Here is a 17,805-nt window from a genome sequence, read left to right on the forward strand (position 1 = left end):
TGCAGAGAACTGTAATTACAATCCAGACCATGACAAGACTGTTTACAGCATCATAACAGGATTTCTAGCAAGAAGGAATAGGCGATATATATTGTGCCCCAATTGATCCCTGTGATGTAGTTTATTGCATTGCTTTGGGGGAGTTGTATTCAGCTGGATGCTTTGTACCATTCAGCACTGAGGTTTATAACCAGCCTGGGTCAGTCTGCGCCGCACTGTAATTTACACAGGGTTGGGTGCTCTGGCGTGTTTATCTCTGCACAGGAACGCTGCTACACTCTCGTTCGTAAGGCTGCCCTTGCAAAAGCCCCAATTATCTTAAATGGCTAATTACCTCTCGAAGAAGCGCTTAGAATCTTAGAGCTCAGGTTGTTCCAAGTTCCTAAAGTTCGTACGGAATTTTATAAAACTTCAGGAAGGGCAAAAACCGCTCCCTTTAAAAAGGAGTTTCAAAACGCAGACGCGCTCAAACTGTTTCTTGTAAATCTGATGAACTTGTTTGTATTGGTTGTGCTCATTTGAATTTGCGACTTCCAGAGACTAGGGGGGTGAACTCTGCTTCATCAACAACTGCTGCTGCTGCAGAGTCACTTCCAATAGGACCTCGTTTTTACTTCTCATCCCTGGGGGTGATTTTAATCTCCAAAGGAACTTTCCTGATTAAAATCAAGTTTTTAAATAAACACTCTGATTGTTTAGACAGGAAGGGGGTAGAGATTTGGCAGAGGGGGGGGCAGGCACGACAGAAAACCACAGACAGACTATCCCCTCCCCCCCCCCCCCCGGGGTTGGCCCCACAGTCTGTGATCTAAAGCCTTTCTAATCATTTACAATGACAGCCCCCCCCCCACCGCCCCGTGCAACAATGCAGCAGGAATGAAAGGTTCAGGGAGAGACACAGGACCTGGTGCTGTGCTCCGTGTGAAACCCCACTCCCTTCATCTATTCTCCCTGTAGCATTACCTCATCAAGATGAATCACAATACAGTACAGCTGCCTTACTGTAAAACGCGACGCAACAGGCGTTTCCGGGTTACAAGCACGCACCTATGCAAATAAAACACCAGCAGGCTGCAGGGACTGAAAGCACCTATCTATCTCTACAAAGCACCTCAATGCCAGATAAGCAAGGCGACCTTTGCTCCTTCCATGCATTCCACTGCAGGAATTTGCTCCAGCCGCTCTCTGAATGATGCCACCGACCCTGCTGCAAGAACATCAGCTCAATAACATTAGAAATGAGAGCCGGCTTATCCTACAGCGCTTGTTTTTTGACAAACGTGAGCCACAGTGAAAGCACTTAGTGGAACGGGAAGGGGTATGACTTGCAGACCAGCGCAGTGCCATTCTGAAGCAAATGAGAGAGAGAGAGAGAGAGAGAGAGAGAGAGGGAGAGGGAGAGGGAGAGGGAGAGACAGACAGACAGACAGAAAGAAAGAGAGCAAGAGAGGGAGAGGGAGAGGCAGACAGACAGACAGAAAGAGAGCAAGAGAGGGAGAGAGAGGGAAGGAGAGAGGTAGAGAAAAAGAGAGAGCAAGAGAGAGAGGGAGGAGAGCGAGAGGGAGAGGGAGAGGAAGAAAGAAAGAGAGAGGGAGCAAGAGAGAGAGAGAGACAGACAGAAAGAAAGAGCAAGAGAGGGAGAGAGGGGGAAGGAGAGGTAGAGAAAAAGAGAGAGAGCAAGACAGAGAGGGAGAGAGACAGAGAGAGAGAAAGAAAGAGAGAGCAAGAGAGGGAGGGAGAGGGAGAGAAAAAGAGAGAGACAGAAAGAAAGAGAGAAAGACAGAGGGAGAGAGAAGGAGGGAGAGAGAGCAAGAGAGAGAGAGGGGGGGAGAGAGCAAGAGAGCAAGAGAGAGAGAAAAGAGAGGGAGGAGAGAGACTTTTGCGTGCCACTTGGATGCACATTGAAGCGCGGCCCCCACGATAGGACAGTCCAGTTTAATGCGATCTCTGTGTTTGTTGGTTTTTTGTCACCATTCTAACCCTGCGGCGCTGCGTTTCACAGACCTGCTAGCAAGAGGGAGCGAAGCAGAGCGCTTTCGTTTAGTCACAGTAGCGGGGGCTGTGACAGTTCAACCGGACCCAACAGCCAGTAGCATTGTGGAGGGTCTAAGAGCTGCATTTCCATCACTGACAGCCACAGATTCAACCTCAGGGCTCTACTGCACCGTTTTGGATGGGGGGGGGGGGCTGGCCCCAGACTCTCCAACTGTGGGGTAATCCGCCTTTTTGGTTCTTTAGTGTGCAAACATTCAAAACGGTACTGTTATATTAAAAGAAAAATCGACAATTACATTAAAATCACAGGCGAACCCGCGTGACAAATTGAAAGCAGTTCTCTATTGCCTGCGGCTCTGCGCGCATTACCGAAGCGATGCAATATTTAAATACACTGCGAGCGGCTCCCCCAGCACCCGAGGCACGGTGTAATACGCGGGTATTAAATTATAAAACACCCACTGCACACGCAGGGTTTCATTTACTGCAGCAAACAATTCCTCTTCTGATGTTTTTTAAAATTACACTGCGCGACACACCGGAGCATCTGCTGTGTTTTACAAAGCAATCAAATACGGGAAACGGTTTGGGGAGATGGAATTTCAAAGCTCTGTATTAAATTATTCTTAACACTGGTTTTTGTTCCAACTCTACCCTAAATTACTTATTTGGGCTAATTAAGTGCTTATTAGAAGCTTAATTTGTAAAATTAATTTAGGGTACAGTTAAAAACCAGGAGGGACAGCGGTCCACCCAGGACCAGGATGAGAGACCCCTGGTGCAGCTAACAAGCTCAGGTGTGTCTTTAGACTCCTAGTAAAACCTGGAATGGATCGAACTGCCCTGCAATGGGAGTCTTATTCCCATCCAAGAGTCACACCAAGTTAAACGATACGAAAACGCAGGATCATAGCCGACAGGGCACCAGGCGCTTTCCTGCAAGCAAATTAAACGCGAACCATTGCCGACCCTGTACGAGGTCGTTTATATTAAGAAAACATTATAATAACGTCATAATAACGCAAGCACGCAGCCTGCAGCGTGAACGCAAGTGTTTTAAATTCGATTAGGGGACTGTGCGGAAATATATTCAGGTTACTGTATATATAATCCCATAACTACATGCTTTAAAAAATTAAAATAAAGCAGGAGGATATATCCTAAATAGAGCCTGTCTGCCTGGAATTTCAAGAGCCTTGTTATTACTGCTGGGAAGAGGAAGCAGAGACTGATTTCTAAGGAATGCGACCCATGCCCGTAAATTGTAATAATAAAGCTAGTTTTGCAAAAAAAAAAAAAAAAAAAAACCGCGGTGAATCACAGAACCAAGAACTGTAAAAAGAAAATCATGCTGGATATTTTTTTTTTCCCCTTTAACAAGTAGGCCTATTTACAGACACAACCAAACGCATACCGGTACATTAAATATTGCGTTTTAAAAAAAGTAACTTATCGTTTTACTTGTAGTATGGGCTTACTGAATACGTGTCGAGATGTGTAAGGTACCTTTACATACTTATCCGTTACTAAGTTAGACGTAAAAAAAAATAATGTGTAAAAAAATAATTGTATGTTAAAATAATGTGATATCTTGTAACAATTGTAAGTCGCCCTGGATAAGGGCGTCTGCTAAGAAATAATAATACTAGCTGTGGGATTTGAAACTGGCAATCATGAGCAGTCAAATGATAATATGAAAAGGTGGAGGGAGGGAAAGGGGGTCAGTTTTGTTTACTGACTAGTTTCGAGTTTGGGAACAGCGGTAGGGGGTCGTTGTGTATTGAATTACATTTCCCACCTCCGCTCACTAATGAAATCCAGGGTCCAGCTATATAAACTGTAAGTTAAATAACCGAGGGCTAGTATTTGTGTGGTATATATAATAATAAACGTATTTATTTGTGTGTTTAGGGTAACTCGATTGGATTACGCAGCCGAAACTAGCAGCTAGGCCCGCGATAAGCAGCAAGTTTCGATTGCGTTGTCATGGCAACTCAATTCAAAAGCTAATCGAAAAACGGTCCACAAAACTCATCTATGAAAAGAAAATAATAAAATTTGACAAGATTGTAACCCGTGTAATAACGTTTTCTTTATAACCAGTACACAAATAATTTTCAAAGCGGTCAAAATAAAGTGAAAAATGACGCTAAAACCGTGCATTTAGACCGAATCCAGTTTCGACAGTTGTATGTGTTTATTACACAGTACCGGGCTACACGGTATTTGATAAATCTGGAGGAAAAAAGTAAAATAAATAAAAAAGGAAAGAGTTTTCTAAATGATTAAACACTCAACTAGTATCACCCATCTCACAACATAAGGAGAAAAAAAAACACGACCTCGTTTTAGGCCCATTATATTTTAAAAGGCGATTCGCGTTATTTATTGATCAGGTTTATCTTAAAAGGTTAACCCCTAGCTATCCTTTCTTTTCTCCTGTGTCGGTTTGCATTAAATATACATCAGCACTCAGTCTTAAGCGCTTGTGTTTTTCTTTCACTTTGAAGGAGGCCTGTATAACATAACGCAACAGGAGCAGCTGGCTGTGTGAAACCTTTGCCACAGTAAACGTATAAAATATTCATTTTTAAAGCAGGGATGGGGATGAATATCATATTAAAAGTTCAGTCGATCGTTATTACACGGGTTTCGGTGTACTGAACCCAAGCAAGACGCTCAGGTGAATAACCAAGTCATAAACAGCTTGTGTATACAACAGATCACGGTTTGTCAAATATAAATTATAATAATAATAGAAATAATATAAATAATAATAATAATAATAATAATAAATAATAATAATTATTATTATTATTATTATTATTGATTGAGTAAATTTGCTAGTTCAAATCAAAGCAATTAACCAGATACCTTAAAAAAAACACGAATGTTACGTCACTAGCCTAATTAGAAGCCACGTTAAAAGGGTGGAAATATGAATTGAAAATAAGCTAAAACGACTAGTTAACAAATGTGAATGAAAATTAACAGCACTGAGGTATGGATATTTTAATAAATACAAATTACAACCCCCCCGGTCGAGTATCATGTCAACAGAAAACTCATTCACCTGGCGGTCGAGGAATAAAACAGCCACACCTTGCTTGAGAAATATGGCGTAGCGAAACTAAAGGAGTATCGCTTCTAGGAAGAAAGCCTGGGGATATATAGAGAGTGGCGATAAAGGAAATACTGAAAAAAAAAGGGTACAGTGAAGAATTGAGAACCTCCGCCATTATGTGACATTAAAGGTTTGTTTTAAACGCATCTACGCCAGTTCTTTAAAACTAAGAGCGTTTTTTGTTTGTGTTTACTTAACCTAAAAAACAGAGCGATACCAAAACCTCTGGAGTTAACAAAACAAACAAACAGAAAAAAAACACAATTCTAAATTACACTGAAAGCCACAAAAACATATAATAAAATAATTAAATTCGCGTTCTTACCTTGCAATGCCAGTGTATATAACACCAGCGTTATCAAACCCGATCGCCTCCTTAAAACAGGAACATCATGCTGCCGGCGAGCCATGTTAATAATACAACAAAATATGTTTTTTATTTATTTATAGTCGCGTTTGTCTAAGAGAACTAAAACGACGTGTTTACAACAAAATAGTTAACTAGAATTGACGGACAAATCAATGAAGCACAGGCAGCGCCAGGCAGCAGATTTTTTTTTTCTTTTCAAATTTCAAATTATACAGCAGCTGCGGATTTAACGATCAGGCGGCTTTAAAATAACACAGGTCTGTCGTGAAATCCTGGCTGGTTTCGGTACAATCCTGAAGTCCTCCTCCTTATTTCAATGCCCCTCGATTAAGCAGCCAGCGGACACTGTTGCTCTCTTCTCGCACACCTCGTCTGTAAATGATTGTGATGAACTCTCCCCTGAAACAAAGTGTCTGCCGCTGTGACGCCGGGGGGGGGGCGTGTCTTCAACCACGTGACGTCGCACGTCGGGATACGTTGATGACTGGAAATTAGGAAATTCCCAGTCAAAGTTTATAGTGGGACTTTCTAACGCAGATAGGCACAGGGATTTTTAATAACTTTCTTTAAAGCGTCTCTGCGGTTTGAAGGGGAATGCCCTCCTCCCCCCCCCTCATCACACACGTTTTATAGTGTAATGTCAAGTCAGCACTATTTACTAACAATCATGGCTTCTGATTTTCGGATGCTTTGCCCCCGACTTTTCTAACTCTCGTTTAAAAATGCAATCGATCCCTGTTCAGCCATTCGCGTCTCTCAATCACAACTGAGAAACGCGTTTTTTCTATTTATCTGTGAAACAACTAAATTGTCTTTCAAATCGGCCAAATCTTAATTTTCGATTAACAATTAGAACGTACAAACTAATCGCTATAGATATAATAATAATAATAATAATAATAATAATAATAATAATAATAATAATAATAATTTTATTTTTGATATAGCGCACAGCGACCCCTGGCGTGGACTCTCTGAAGGTGCGTGTTCCACACGCGCAGTAATGCTGAAGTGATGATAACCTCTTCGTATTGCTTTTAATAGGGCGCTACTGTTATAGCAAATTAATACCATTGGATTTTGTCTTACTTCATTAACTGCACGATTACTGGCTTAATTAGTCAAGATTAACACGTGTTCCAGATCTCCAGCCATTGATGCTGTAAAGAAAGGCTGCCGGATCGGGGCTCTGCAGGACAAGGGGTGGAGACCCCGGATCTAACCTCTGATCAGTTTACGGATCCGGCGCGGCTGTAGTGCTGTAGTAATGTGGCTGTCTGGGGCAGAGATTAGAAACTGGGATCAGGGTTAAAAACCCGGAGCTTTTAGAGTCCCGTTCTCTGACATCCAGTTTTGCAATGATAAAGCATGCTTGTTGAAACTGCTCATCTCAGACCTCTAGTAATGCGTGGGACACTGAGCGCAACTCTGTCGTTAACGACAACCCTTGTAGCGCTAGTAAGTGCCTCTGTAACGCCAGGCTGCATCGACCCAAAGCGTCTTTCTATAAGCAAGCGACAGCGCCATCTAGAGCACAGCTTAGGGTATTGCCCGCCAGAGGAAACTTGCCGGCAAAGTGGCAGGTCACTATTTTTAAACCAAAAAAAAAAAAAAATCCATTAGAGATCTGGATAGCCAATGGGAGAGCAGGACAGTTTTTTTTTTTACTTGTTTTTTTGTCAGCCACGCCCCCTTTTAAGACACGCATTCTGACGTCGTGGATGTGTTCTCAGTCTTTATCAGTCCTCTGCATTTGCCTTCACTTCACTGGGGGAATGGCATTATCTTGGTTAGAAAGTGAGGGATCGGGACGCTGTGGCGGGTGAGCTGCGAATCCGGTATCCTGCCCAGAGTTAGATAATGAAGCGCTTTCTATTTAAGGAGAGTAATCCCCCCCCCCCCCCCCCCCCCCCAAACACACACACAGAGACTGAGAGAGCGGAACAAGCTTAATAAAACGTAACTCTATAGATACATATTTTCTTAATTATTGTTCTGTTGCTTGGGAACACAGTTTGGAGAGCTGTATTTTTTTCAGTAATAGTTCAGACCACTCCGCCAGTGACATGGATATTTTTCCCAGGGCTCTCTTGGTGATATTGGCAGCCTGTTGCGACCTGACCGCTTTGAACGGTAAGGCTGTATGACGGAATTTGTTCGAGTCTCTTGTTCAGAATGGAAGTGGACACAAAGTAACTAACCATTCCATTCACAGAAATCAACATTCCAAATCAGAAATCCATTTCCAATTCTCACTGGAAGAACGGACGATCTTTTGAGTCCAGAGCCCAGCGTGTTTGTATTTGTGTTTGTCTGTGGTTGTGTTTGGATTTTACCTGATCCTATTATTAAGATACGGTACCACAAAAACAATGTGGCAGTTTTTCCAGGCGTTTCCTGTGGTTATACTCTGCATTGATCATAGTTTGATTTTTTATTATTTAATATGCTTTACCAGACCTCTCTGTGCTTTACAATGCTTCCCTATGCTTTACCAGACCTCTCTGTGCTTTACAATGCTTCCCTATGCTTTACCAGACCTCTCTGTGCTTTACAATGCTTCCCTATGCTTTACCAGACCTCTCTGTGCTTTACAATGCTTCCCTATGCTTTACCATACCTCTCTGTGCTTTACAATGCTTCCCTATGCTTTACCATACCTATCTATGCTTTACAATGCTTCCCTATGCTTTACCAGACCTCTCTGTGCTTTACAATGCTTCCCTATGCTTTACCAGACCTCTCTGTGCTTTACAATGCTTCCCTATGCTTTACCAGACCTCTCTGTGCTTTACAATGCTTCCCTATGCTTTACCATACCTATCTATGCTTTACAATGCTTCCCTATGCTTTACCAGACCTCTCTGTGCTTTACAATGCTTCCCTATGCTTTACCAGACCTCTCTGTGCTTTACAATGCTTCCCTATGCTTTACCAGACCTCTGTGCTTTACAATGCTTCCCTATGCTTTACCAGACCTCTCTGTGCTTTACAATGCTTCCCTATGCTTTACCAGACCTCTCTGTGCTTTACAATGCTTCCCTATGCTTTACCAGACCTCTCTGTGCTTTACAATGCTTCCCTATGCTTTACCAGACCTCTCTGTGCTTTACAATGCTTCCCTATGCTTTACCAGACCTCTCTGTGCTTTACAATGCTTCCCTATGCTTTACCAGACCTCTCTGTGCTTTACAATGCTTCCCTATGCTTCCCTATGCTTTACCAGACCTCTCTGTGCTTTACAATGCTTCCCTATGCTTTACCAGACCTCTCTGTGCTTTACAATGCTTCCCTATGCTTTACCATACCTCTCTGTGCTTTACAATGCTTCCCTATGCTTTACCATACCTATCTATGCTTTACAATGCTTCCCTATGCTTTACCAGACCTCTCTGTGCTTTACAATGCTTCCCTATGCTTTACCAGACCTCTCTGTGCTTTACAATGCTTCCCTATGCTTTACCAGACCTCTCTGTGCTTTACAATGCTTCCCTATGCTTTACCATACCTATCTATGCTTTACAATGCTTCCCTATGCTTTACCAGACCTCTCTGTGCTTTACAATGCTTCCCTATGCTTTACCAGACCTCTCTGTGCTTTACAATGCTTCCCTATGCTTTACCAGACCTCTGTGCTTTACAATGCTTCCCTATGCTTTACCAGACCTCTCTGTGCTTTACAATGCTTCCCTATGCTTTACCAGACCTCTCTGTGCTTTACAATGCTTCCCTATGCTTTACCAGACCTCTCTGTGCTTTACAATGCTTCCCTATGCTTTACCAGACCTCTCTGTGCTTTACAATGCTTCCCTATGCTTTACCAGACCTCTCTGTGCTTTACAATGCTTCCCTATGCTTTACCAGACCTCTCTGTGCTTTACAATGCTTCCCTATGCTTCCCTATGCTTTACCAGACCTCTCTGTGCTTTACAATGCTTCCCTATACTTTACCAGACCTCTCTGTGCTTTACAATGCTTCCCTATGCTTTACCAGACTTCTCTGTGCTTTACAATGCTTCCCTATGCTTTACCACACCTCTCTGTGCTTTACAATGCTTCCCTATGCTTTACCAGCCCTCTCTGTGCTTTACAGTGCTTCCCTATGCTTTACCAGACCTCTCTGTGCTTTGCAATGCTTCCCTATGCTTTACCACACCTCTCTGTGCAGCAGCAGTTGCTGATGATTCATAGTTCACCCCCCTAGTCTCTGTAAGTGGCTTTGGATAAAAAGCATCTGCTAAATGACTAATAATAATAATAATAATAATAATAATAATAATAATAATAATATTACGCTGCTCTCAGGTGTTGACTGGGATGAGTGTGTGGTGACTCATGTCGGGGCGTCCGTCACCTTGCCTTGCTCTGATTGGTCGGTGGCCGGCACGCTGCAAGCCCATTGGCTGTGGAAGCCGTTGTCTGGGGAATCGTGGCTTCCAGTCGTCTCGGCCAGTGAGAGGCTGGCTGACAAGGAGCTGAGCAGCTCAGGGAAGTTCTCTCTGACCTTCAGAACCGGGTTCCAGGACGCTGGACGCTACACCTGCCAGGGGCGCAGGCAGGAGGGCACCAGCCGCCCCTCCGGCAGAGTTACCCTGCTCATCATCGTCAGCGGTGAGTAAGGCAGCCCTGTGTTTTATACCATTGATACGGCAATGGACCGAGTCTTAGAGTTTGACGCCCCTCTGTTTGGTTTCTCAGTGATGGGACGCTCAGAGCTGCGGTTTGACGCCCCTCTGTTTGGTTTTTCAGTGATGGGACGCTCAGAGCTGCGGTTTGACGCCCCTCTGTTTGGTTTCTCAGTGACGGGACGCTCAGAGCTGCGGTTTGACGCCCCTCTGTTTGGTTTCTCAGTGATGGGACGCTCAGAGCTGCGGTTTGACGCCCCTCTGTTTGGTTTCTCAGTGACGGGACGCTCAGAGCTGCGGTTTGACGCCCCTCTGTTTGGTTTCTCAGTGATGGGACGCTCAGAGCTGCAGTTTGACGCCCCTCTGTTTGGTTTCTCAGTCACAGGCAGTCCCATGCCGGTCCCTACAGACGGCACCCTGCGGCTGAGTGCGAGGGTCTCCGACCAGACCGCCAAAGTGTCCTGGATCTCCCCCAAGGGAACCCCCCTGCACTGCCGGGAAGACTTCTCAGGATCCATCCTCGCCAAACTGCCCCGGGTCACCTGGCAAGAACAGGGCAATTACAGCTGTCAAGTGCTGGTCCCAGGGGCCCCGGGGCGATTCGTGTTCAACTACACCGTCACCGTGAGAGGTGAGGGCGGCAGCATTCACTTCACACTGGAGTTAGAGTCACTTCACACTGGAGTTAGAGTCACTTCACACTGGAGTTAGAGTCACTTCACATTGGAGATAGAGTCACTTCACATTGGAGTTAGAGTCACTTCACATTGGAGTTAGAGTCACTTCACACTGGAGTTAGAGTCACTTCACACTGGAGTTAGAATCACTTCACACTGGAGTTAGAATCACTTCACACTGGAGTTAGTCACTTCACACTGGAGTTAGAATCACTTCACACTGGAGTTAGAATCACTTCACACTGGAGTTAGAATCACTTCACACTGGAGTTAGAGTCACTTCACACTGGAGTTAGAGTCACTTCACACTGGAGTTAGAGTCACTTCACACTGGAGTTAGAATCACTTCACACTGGAGTTAGAGTCACTTCACACTGGAGTTAGAGTCACTTCACACTGGAGTTAGAGTCACTTCACACTGGAGTTAGAGTCACTTCACACTGGAGTAGAGTCACTTCACACTGGAGTTAGAATCACTTCACACTGGAGTTAGAGTCACTTCACACTGGAGTTAGAATCACTTCACACTGGAGTTAGAATCACTTCACACTGGAGTTAGTCACTTCACACTGGAGTTAGAGTCACTTCACAGTGGAGTTAGAGTCACTTCACAGTGGAGTTAGAATCACTTCACACTGGAGTTAGAATCACTTCACACTGGAGTAGAGTCACTTCACACTGGAGTTAGAGTCACTTCACACTGGAGATAGAGTCACTTCACACTCGAGTTAGAGTCACTTCACACTGGAGTTAGAGTCACTACACAATGGAGTTAGAGTCACTTCACACTGGAGTTAGAGTCACTTCACACTGGAGTTAGAGTCACTTCACACTGGAGATAGAGTCACTTCACACTGGAGATAGAGTCACTTCACACTGGAGTTAGAGTCACTACACTGGAGTTAGAATCACTTCACACTGGAGTTAGAATCACTTCACACTGGAGTTAGAATCACTTCACACTGGAGTTAGTCACTTCACACTGGAGTTAGAATCACTTCACACTGGAGTTAGAATCACTTCACACTGGAGTTAGAGTCACTTCACACTGGAGTTAGAGTCACTTCACACTGGAGTTAGAGTCACTTCACACTGGAGTTAGAATCACTTCACACTGGAGTAGAGTCACTTCACACTGGAGTAGAGTCACTTCACACTGGAGTTAGAGTCACTTCACACTGGAGTTAGAATCACTTCACACTGGAGTAGAGTCACTTCACACTGGAGTTAGAGTCACTTCACACTGGAGTTAGAATCACTTCACACTGGAGTAGAGTCACTTCACACTGGAGTTAGAATCACTTCACACTGGAGTTAGAATCACTTCACGTACGATTTTAAATTCAGTTTACATTCACTCCACATTCACTTGCATTCTCGTTTTGTCTTTTCAGACTCCAAGCTCGCGGACTTCAGCATGACCTTCGGTAGGTACAGAGCAGGTCGTGCATGGCCGTTCATCGAAGATTATAGAAAAGATGTATTCCGTTCTTGCGTTACTACGATCACTTCCACATCGCTAGTGCGTTTTGTGTCAATGGTGGTTAATCCAAGTACAATTCAAGCGAACCCAATTTATCAGCGATGATTAATTGACTTGGCAGAACTCGCTGTGAAAGAAACCGGACCACACAAATAGAGAATAGGCAGGGAAACGCTCCCCGCGTGGTGGTGGAATGTCAGGCGTGACCCGGAGCTGTCTCTCTGTCGCCCCCCTCAGGTCTCCAGCGGTCTGGCGGTGCCGTGGCTCAGTCACGCGTGTTGATCCCGTGTGTCACGTGGCCTGGCTCAGACCTGGTACTTCTCTACTGGAAGGACCCAGACGCGAGGGAGATGGACCGAGTCTTTGAGTTTGACCTCTGGAGGCGGGACCTGGTGAACAAGAAGCAGCCTCGACTCCAGTTGGCTGAGTCCGACCCCGCCCGCCACGGCAATTACTCCTTCCTGTTGACCCCTGACCTGGAAGACAACGGGGTGTACAGGTGTGAGGTGTTCAGAGACAGCGATGTTTACATCCAGAGCTTCAGCCTCACAGTGCTACAGGGTGAGAAGACTATGCCATGATAATGGGACATTGCAGGCTTTATTATTATTATTATTATTATTATTATTATTATTATTATTAATTTCTTAGCAGACGTCCTTATCCAGGGCGACTTACAATTGTTACAAGATATCACATTATTTTTACATACAATTACCCATTTATACAGTTGGGTTTTTACTGGAGCAATCTAGGTAAAGTACCTTGCTCAAGGGTACAGCAGCAGTGTCCCCACCTGGGATTGAACCCACGACCCTCCGGTCAAGAGTCCAGAGCCCTAACCACTACTCCACACTGCTGCCCCAACATTAATGTGAGCTTAATAATAATAATAATAATAATAATAATAATAATAATAATAATAATAATAATAATAATAATAATCTTATTGCAGAGCAGTTTGACAGCCAGTCCAGGTTTTAGAGAAAGCAAACATTCAAAATCTATTACAAAGACTTTAACTTTTACCAATGTTACCATTCCCAACTTGCCTTGCTGGTGCTGAGTAAAGCACGCTTATACAAATCTCAGCCTCCAGGCCTTGCACTTACACTTACCTTCCCCCAGGGGGCGCTCACCTGGCTTTACTGTCATATATGAGAGCAGAGAGCAGCAGGTGCTCAGGTGTAAGCCCCAGGAGCCTGCTGGTTAAACCTGCGCTGTTAATTCTGTTCTCTTGGTTTGACTGTCGCTGTGCTTCACTGCAGTCTGGGCTCTCAACACCTCTGTGGGTCTCAAGCTGAACTGTCTGTATCGGGGGCCGACGCGGGTCACGGCTGGCTGGACCTTCCAGAACCGAAGCCTCGCGGTCAGTTCCACTGGACCGGGCTCTCTGTACACCGAGATCACCGTCAATCGGAGCCACAGCACCCCCTGGCAGGGCAAAGAGGGCAACTACAGCTGCACTGTCGCCGTGACTGGGCAGGAGCGTTACACCGCCGTCTACGCTCTCACGCTGCCCCCTGCTGGAGCGACTGGCCCTCTGCTGCACCCTGCTGGTAACTGTCTGGTATTGCAGCTTCTCTGCTGCACCCTGCTGGTAACTGTCTGGTATTGCAGCTTCTCTGCTGCACCCTGCTGGTAACTGTCTGGTATTGCAGCCTCTCTGCTGCACCCTGCTGGTAACTGTCTGGTATTGCAGCTTCTCTGCTGCACCCTGCTGGTAACAGTCTGGTATTGCAGCCTCTCTGCTGCACCCTGCTGGTAACTGTCTGGTATTGCAGCTTCTCTGCTGCACCCTGCTGGTAACTGTCTGGTATTGCAGCCTCTCTGCTGCACCCTGCTGGTAACTGTCTGGTATTGCAGCTTCTCTGCTGCACCCTGCTGGTAACTGTCTGGTATTGCAGCCTCTCTGCTGCACCCTGCTGGTAACAGTCTGGTATTGCAGCCTCTCTGCTACACCCTGCTGGTAACTGTCTGGTATTGCAGCCTCTCTGCTGCACCCTGCTGGTAACAGTCTGGTATTGCAGTCACTGTAAATATTATAAACTCATGTTCCTAAAGTTTTTACAGCGATTGTAAAATGTGATACCACTCTTATCTAGTGTTTGTTTGGAGGAGGGGATATAATAATAATAATAATAATAATAATAATAATAATAATGCTTGACGCTGTGTTCCTCTCCCCCTGTGTCAGAGAGCTCCAGGACCCTGCTGGGGTTACTGGGAGCAGCTCTGGGGGCGCTGGTTTTGGGAGCGGCCGGGATTCTGCTGTGGTGCAAACGAGGGGCCTGCCAGCGGCACTCAGGTCAGACACAGCGAGAGTGTGAGTGAGAGAGTGAGTGAGTGAGTGAGTGAGTGAGTGTGAGTCAGTGTCAGGGTGAGTGTGTCGGGGTGAGTGTGTCGGGGTGAGTGTGTCAGGGTGAGTGTGTCAGGGTGAGTGTGTCAGGGTGAGTGTGTCATTGTGAACCTGAGCGTGAATGCAAGTGTGTGAATTTCCTTCTTCCTTTTCTGCAGGGATCCGCAGACACCCCGCCCCCCCGAACGCAGAGCAGGACAATCTGTACGAGAACCTGGAGGAGCTGCGCAAGGTGACCCCCCCCCTGCACCCCCCCCCCATCCCCAACCAGCAACCAACTCCACCTGTAGAACACTGAGCTGCTGAAAACACTGAGATCTGCACCACTGACACCCTGAACATCACTCTGAGCTACTGCAAACCACATCCATCTCTAGAGTTATATGTGTATATGTGTTACGTCTAATTGGAATAAATTGCCTATTTTGTAAAGCTGTTCAGTTCACTGCTCAGGTTCATATATCAGTCTGCTCAGGTTCATATATCAGTCTGCTCAGGTGTGTATATCAGTCTGCTCAGGTGCATATATCAGTCTGCTCAGGTGTGTATATCAGTCTGCTCAGGTTCATATATCAGTCTGCTCAGGTGTGTATATCAGTCTGCTCAGGTGCATATATCAGTCTGCTCAGGTGTATATATCAATCTGCTCAGGTGTATATATCAGTCTGCTCAGGTGCATATATCAGTCTGCTCAGGTGTATATATCAGTCTGCTCAGGTGTATATATCAGTCTGCTCAGGTGTATATATCAGTCTGCTCAGGTGTATATATCTGTCTGCTCAGGTGTGTATATCAATCTGCTCTATCTGCCTTTCAAAACAAGAGGAAGGGCAGTTTTTCTTGGGTAGTGAAACAGCCGTGTCAAATAACTGCAGCAAGAAACTAACCCAAGCGAGAACGGGAACTGATCCTTCCATCCCAAAACGGGGCTGATTTCATACTGCCTTTGCAAAGCAGGCGGGACTCTGACCTCTCTCTCTCTCTCTCTGCAGGAAGTCTTCACAGGAAGTGACCCGCACAGCTCTGTGTACATGGTAAGACATCACAAGTGTGAAAGAGAGAGTGTGAAAGAGAGAGAGAGAGAGTAAAATAAATTCACACCTTGTCTTTCGCTGTCACTTAGGACCTGAGGCCCAGCGAGAGAGACGTCTACAATGAGCTGGACAGGTAAGGGTTAACTCTGCACGCTGGAGCTGCAGGAAACACACAGGCAGCTATTGAAGTGAACTGAAGTGAACTGAACTGAAATCCTTGTTTCAGATACCAAACCTGTCCTCGGTGACTCTTCACTGTGCCTGGAAATGAATGAGAATCAGCTGTCAACTGTACCTCGAAATCAGTGATGCTCCGCTCCTCTCTCAACTGCACCTCGAAATCAGTGACACTCTGCTCCTCTCTCAACTGCACCTCGAAATCAGTGACACTCTGCCCTCTCTCAACTGCACCTCGAAATCAGTGATGCTCCGCTCCTCTCTCAACTGTACCTCGAAATCAGTGACACTCTGCTCCTCTCTCAACTGTACCTCGAAATCAGTGATGCTCTGCTCCTCTCTCAACTGTACCTCGAAATCAGTGACGCTCCGCTCCTCTCTCAACTGCACCTCGAAATCAGTGATGCTCCGCTCCTCTCTCAACTGCACCTCGAAATCAGTGACGCTCCGCTCCTCTCTCAACTGCACCTCGAAATCAGTGACGCTCCGCTCCTCTCTCAACTGCACCTCGAAATCAGTGACACTGTGCCCTCTCTCAACTGCACCTCGAAATCAGTGACACTCCGCTCCTCTCTCAACTGCACCTCGAAATCAGTGATGCTCCGCTCCTCTCTCAACTGCACCTCGAAATCAGTGATGCTCCGCTCCTCTCTCCACTGCACCTCGAAATCAGTGACGCTCCGCTCCTCTCTCAACTGCACCTCGAAATCAGTGATGCTCCGCTCCTCTCTCAACTGCACCTCGAAATCAGTGACACTGTGCCCAGCTCTCATCTGTACCTGAGATTCAGATTTGTATATTATTTTTAAACACTGTAGATAGCTGGAAAACTTTGAAAAAAATATATTCTTGTATTTCACTCTTTTCAATAAATATATAAATGTATATAATCTCTCTGTATCCACGTGTGTTGCCGAGGGGCAGGTTAAAACGTCTCCTGTGTATTACAGAAGAAAAGCACAGGGGGGCGTGCCGGAGCCTGTCAGCCCAGCCCAGGAAGCTCATTCAGCATTGCTGCTAAATGAATCATATTGAGGGGTAGCACTGAACTCGCGAGACGGGATTGCTCATTACAGTCCTGAGCATATTTCTAAACAGGAGAGGATTATCTGTTCAGGGATAGCAGGGCATTGAGTAAGTAAAGGGTCTGAGTGAGGAGACAGGAGCAATGCAATCTCCACCCGCAGTCTTGCTGTGAATCATTTGTTGCTTCTATAATCTGTACCGGTGCTGAGTATACACACGCCCACTCGCTTGTGTCTTGTGTCTTGTGCTAAAGAGTTAAAAATATAATGGGAGCCAGTGTGTGTGTGAGTGCGTTTGTCTGAGCTGTGTAAGTGTGTGTGGTGTGTGCTTGAAAGCCTCTCTCTCTCTCTCTCTCTCTCTCTCTCTCTTTCTCTCTCTCTCTCTCTCTCTCTCTCTCTCTCTCTCTCTCTCTCTCTTTCTCTTTCTCTCTCTCTCTCTCTCTCTCCTCTGTAATGTTAACAGACTGTCAATGTGACCCGCCCGAGGTTCTATTTCCTGTCTCCCGGCATCACTGTTACCTCGGCGATGGTGCAGAAAGACAGGTCCAAGCTGCTCTGGGGATCAGCCAATCAGAGGCGAGAGAGAATGGAACACTGCAAAGGGAGAGGCAGACACACAAACTGAACTGAGACACTGCCATCCACACTGCAGCCCTGCACCCTAACCACTGAGCTACTCAAACCTACTGCCTTCCACACTGCAGCCCTGCACCCTAAACACTGAGCTACTCAAACCCACCGCCCTCCACACTGCAGCCCTGTGCTCTAACCACTGAGCTACTCAAACCCACTGCCTTCCACACTGCAGCCCAGCACCCTAACCACTGAGCTACTCAGACCCGACAGTGCGACTAGAATGTAGTTTGCAAGGATGTAGAAATGGGAGAATTGTGTCATGTGAATGGGAATTGATTTTAGTTGAGAGGCTGGTCTGAC

The 17,805-nt window shown here is 45.7% G+C and overlaps 2 protein-coding genes across 3 annotated transcripts in view; one reads left to right on the forward strand and one right to left on the reverse strand.

The window, feature by feature from the left end:
* LOC117434013 (nectin-2) overlaps positions 1–5,907 on the reverse strand; it is a 34,754-nt gene extending 28,847 nt beyond the window's left edge. Inside the window, exon 1 of one of the 2 annotated variants that reach the window (XM_059008943.1) lies at positions 5,445–5,907. In XM_059008943.1, coding sequence (XP_058864926.1) covers positions 5,445–5,529 — 85 coding nt within the window. In that variant the 5' untranslated portion in view covers positions 5,530–5,907. The remainder of the gene's footprint in view (positions 1–5,444) is intronic. The other variant, XM_034916194.2, reaches the window with a different exon arrangement.
* Positions 5,908–7,239: 1,332 nt separating this feature from the next.
* LOC117964878 (uncharacterized) lies at positions 7,240–16,729 on the forward strand. Its single transcript, XM_059009291.1, has 12 exons — positions 7,240–7,311; positions 7,573–7,622; positions 9,795–10,100; positions 10,494–10,745; positions 12,186–12,218; positions 12,512–12,835; positions 13,543–13,833; positions 14,472–14,582; positions 14,792–14,865; positions 15,626–15,667; positions 15,757–15,800; positions 15,894–16,729. Exons 1-12 carry the CDS (start codon positions 7,265–7,267, stop codon positions 15,913–15,915), a joined length of 1,596 nt encoding a protein of 531 aa, XP_058865274.1. The 5' UTR covers positions 7,240–7,264; the 3' UTR covers positions 15,916–16,729.
* Positions 16,730–17,805: the final 1,076 nt, after the last annotated feature.

This window comes from Acipenser ruthenus, chromosome 38 (assembly GCF_902713425.1).
Source record: "Acipenser ruthenus chromosome 38, fAciRut3.2 maternal haplotype, whole genome shotgun sequence".
NCBI classification, from domain to species: Eukaryota; Metazoa; Chordata; class Actinopteri; order Acipenseriformes; family Acipenseridae; genus Acipenser; species Acipenser ruthenus.